The sequence below is a fragment of the Gavialis gangeticus genome, unplaced genomic scaffold (assembly GCF_001723915.1).
Source record: "Gavialis gangeticus isolate Ggan-Ray unplaced genomic scaffold, GavGan_comp1, whole genome shotgun sequence".
In the NCBI taxonomy this organism is placed as follows: domain Eukaryota; kingdom Metazoa; phylum Chordata; order Crocodylia; family Gavialidae; genus Gavialis; species Gavialis gangeticus.
This window is the reverse complement of record NW_017729024.1, coordinates 12,185,083-12,188,734: the sequence shown is the minus strand read 5'-3', so window position 1 is coordinate 12,188,734 and position 3,652 is coordinate 12,185,083. Positions and strand designations below refer to the sequence as shown.

At 34.7% G+C, this 3,652-nt stretch overlaps 1 protein-coding gene across 1 annotated transcript in view; it reads right to left on the bottom strand.

Moving 5' to 3' along the window:
• Nucleotides 1-264: 264 nt before the first annotated feature.
• Nucleotides 265-3,652, bottom strand: part of ARRDC3 (arrestin domain containing 3) — a 19,870-nt gene continuing 16,482 nt past the window's right edge. Inside the window, exon 8 of the mRNA XM_019516892.1 lies at nucleotides 265-2,845. Coding sequence (XP_019372437.1) covers nucleotides 2,789-2,845 — 57 coding nt within the window. The 3' untranslated portion in view covers nucleotides 265-2,788. The remainder of the gene's footprint in view (nucleotides 2,846-3,652) is intronic.

Sequence of the window (3,652 nt, the reverse complement as noted above, 5' to 3'; positions counted from 1 at the left end):
CCCCCCCCCCCAAGTAAAACCACTCAAGGAAACCAATTGTTTTTGAGTTTTTTTCTAAAAAAAAGTTTATTTCCACAAGGAAGAGCAATAGGAAAAATTAAATGGTTTTCCACGTATTGTTTTTTTAAACAGAGTCTACAAGGACATAGTCAGCACCAAAACTAAAAAAAAAAAGAAAAAGAAAAAAAAGAAAAAAAAGAAAAAAGTACAAACAGCCATAGAATATAATCTATAAAGCAAACATTTAATATTGCACTTTGTTTCTCTAAAGTTTTGGATTTTACTTATTTTTTCCTTAATTCAGGTCATGAGTCTATCTCAAATACTGGGCTACAACTGTGAACCCTCACACTTTATAATAATGTTGAGAATTGACCAATATTTATAAAAGGAAAAAAGTAATGCCTCTAAAGAACTGAATAAAGAAATATTTTAATGGAAACTTTTCTTTGATAAAGGTTTTAGATCTTTAAATCCGACCACAGTTTTGTATTGCAGTGCCAATTACTATAATATTGGTCAATCCTGCTTTATATATAATTTTTCCATTATACTGTGATAAGTATTAATGCTACGTGTATCAACAATTGTTCCCTAGTCCATTAAAACAAACAAACAAACAAAGGAACAAAAAAACCCAAAACAAAACAAAACAAAAAAAAAACCACACCACCAAATGCCCTTTTATGCCAAAAATCCCATCAGCTCTTTTTCTGTAGGGGAGGGACATTCACAAAAATGGCCTAATAAGATAAGACATCACCCAATTTCCTTATTATCTAATGTATTAGTTTGCTTATAGAAGCCCAAACCCTTTAACTGAATCACTTAAAACGCGATTCTTATTTATACTGGGTTTTTTTTCACCCTGTCAACATGAAGTGTCTTCCATGTTTTCATAAAGGCCACTTATGGAAAAGCCTATCTTGTCATTTCTGAAGCCTTAAAAATAAGGAAGCATTTTGTAAGAATAAGCACCAGGCCAGATACAAAACTCCCCCTTGTCCCCCACTTCCAGCTACTTTATAATAGATGGCGTAAATGGTAGAAGGGACACGAATTAATAGAACAGTCAACATGAAAACTGCATACCCATTAAAAAACCTGGGCTGCTTTTTTCTGAAGAGGAAAGTTTGTATAATGAGTAGCTTTCTGCAAACAAACGTACAAAATCCCTACTGCTTATGTGCTGGTTTTTGTGCTACAAGATACATTGGTTCCCTGCCACCCTCAGGTACACTGAGTTTACTCATGTTATGCAGGGTAGAAGCAGTTTGCACGTAGCGTTTAAGTGTTGTGTGAATGTTTTGCTGTATGCAGAACACCAAAGAGGACATAATCAAAGCAAAATCTCTGCTATATAGTATTTTAGTAGGACTGGTAACTGCAGTAGTCTAGTTCAGTTAGTTTCATTATTCTGCTTATCTTTTTTTGTCCTTATAATTTTGTAAACACAAAATACACAGATTAAGCTTTCTTACTACAACCTTAACCACTTTTTTTGAAATATACTTTGTACTAGTATACTAGTATCTCTCTATGTATGTATAGAATTTCTGGTGATTAAGTTACTATGTATAAAAATAAACTCACTTTCCCACCTCACCCCTATTTATGGGATGAGAATGGAAAACCTCTCTGAATTATGGCCAGAACTTTTTTTTTAAATTTAAACTTGCTTAGGTCTTGGCTGGTGTCTGCTGGTGCTGCCTTCATTTTGCTTCATTTTTAAGCTTCATAACTTGACTATCTCTTCATAAATTGTAGAAAAGATAAAAAGGGAATAAGGGTGGGTTTGTTACTTTTGTGTATGTCCCTATTCCAAATCCCCCTTAAAAAAACCAACAAAAAACCAAAAACAAAAAACCCCAGAAAACCCACAAACACAAAACAAAAAGTAACAGTGCAACATAAAACAAATAGCATTTCAACAGTTTGGCAAGTGATGAGTTCACCTGAGATTAAGTGATTTTTTTTTAGGCAGTCTGTAACAAAATGCTGCTTTGCGGTAATAGTAGAAAGGCAACAAATTCTTAAAAGAAATCAAGAAGGTATACAATCTTGACAAAGTCTCTTATTAGTTTCCTTCTGTTATCTTCTCCCCCCCTACACATCTGTTGCTTATCTACTACAGTAGGCTGCAAAACATACAGCAAGAAGGATTGGCTTGAAGGCATTTGATGTTTGTAAATAAATCCACAACAGGATCCAAGCTGAAGAGGTGATACATGATCAGCCTACTAGGACAATTCTGAGCATGTGCATATGCAGGTAAAGTCCAGGCTACATTAAATTAAAAAAAAAAAATGTCAGTGCATTTGTTATCTTAAGTTTTTTCAAAGCTTTCTTTTGCTCCTTGTTGTGCGGACCACAAACAAGTTAGAAGGGGTAACAACAGTCCGGCATAAATGAGAAAGCTGTAGTGACACTGAACCGCACAACGTAAGCAATGAGCATGTGCAAATTTTCAAATCAAAGAGGAAGTCATCCCTCTCTTTTACAACATGGTGAGTGTTTTGACACATATGACCGTAGGCTAATAAGGCTGCTCCTAATATGTGCCAGTATTTAAGGGAAAAAAGCTCAGGTCTTCAAGCATAAGGAGCAGGCCTACGGTGTTGCTGTAGGCTTCAAAAGCATGATCACAGGTTTTCATTTATTCACCGTTTTACAGGCAAGAGCAATATCACTTCCTTTGAAAGTGTAATCTCCACTATGACACCTTGATCTTCAACACGGCAGAGATATGATTTAAAACCGAAGTCAAGTCAGCTTGCAATGGTTTCCTTCAGCGAGAGGGACAGGATGGTCTGTCATCTGTGGGCTGATCTGGGTTTGGATCAATCTAAGTGAAAATAAAAAAAAGAAAGAAAGGAAAATTAAAACAAACAAACCTTAGAAATCCAAATTCTTAAAGTTAAGTATCTTGTGATAGTGAGCAGTGATAGGTATTTGTTTCTGATCCCAAACTCATTGAAGTCAATGAATAGACTCCAGTCAACTATAATGGGCTCTGGATCAGGCTAATAAAAGGTCTATGTTAGATTTTACCTTATTAACCTCTGAGTTTTGTATGTTTTAAATACAATGAAAGGTTATTGCTGAGACTTGACTGCTTAGATGTAAAGACTTAAATACTGATGTGTGAAGGGTGATTTTTCTGGATAAAACTTATTTGCCATTTCAAGCAAATTTTATTACAAACACAATTTTCTATTTGAAATACGTTGGATTGGTTTCTTAAATGTGAAACAAAATGCTTCTTGGTAATACCTGTTAAGAATACGGGGGGGGGGAAAAAATCACTTTATTTTGTCACTATTTTTTTACAGCCTTTTACTTAGTGTGAGAATGAACTGGATTTCCTCTGAGGTGTTTTAAACTCGCATTGTCTTGCCCTACCATTTTAAAACTGTTCATATTGCAAAATATGAAAAAGGAATGCACTTATTGGAAACCAGATGCCTGGGACATCTGGCTATCTATTTTAGGAATATTAGTGTTGCCCATCAATGTACTATTTTGTGAATTCAATGGGGTTAGATACCCACTGAGTTTCTTAATGTGCCTATGTATGAATCCTTAGGTACCTAAATATCTTTAAAAGACTGGCCCTGAGTACATGTCATTTTAAAAAAAAAAAAAAAAAAAA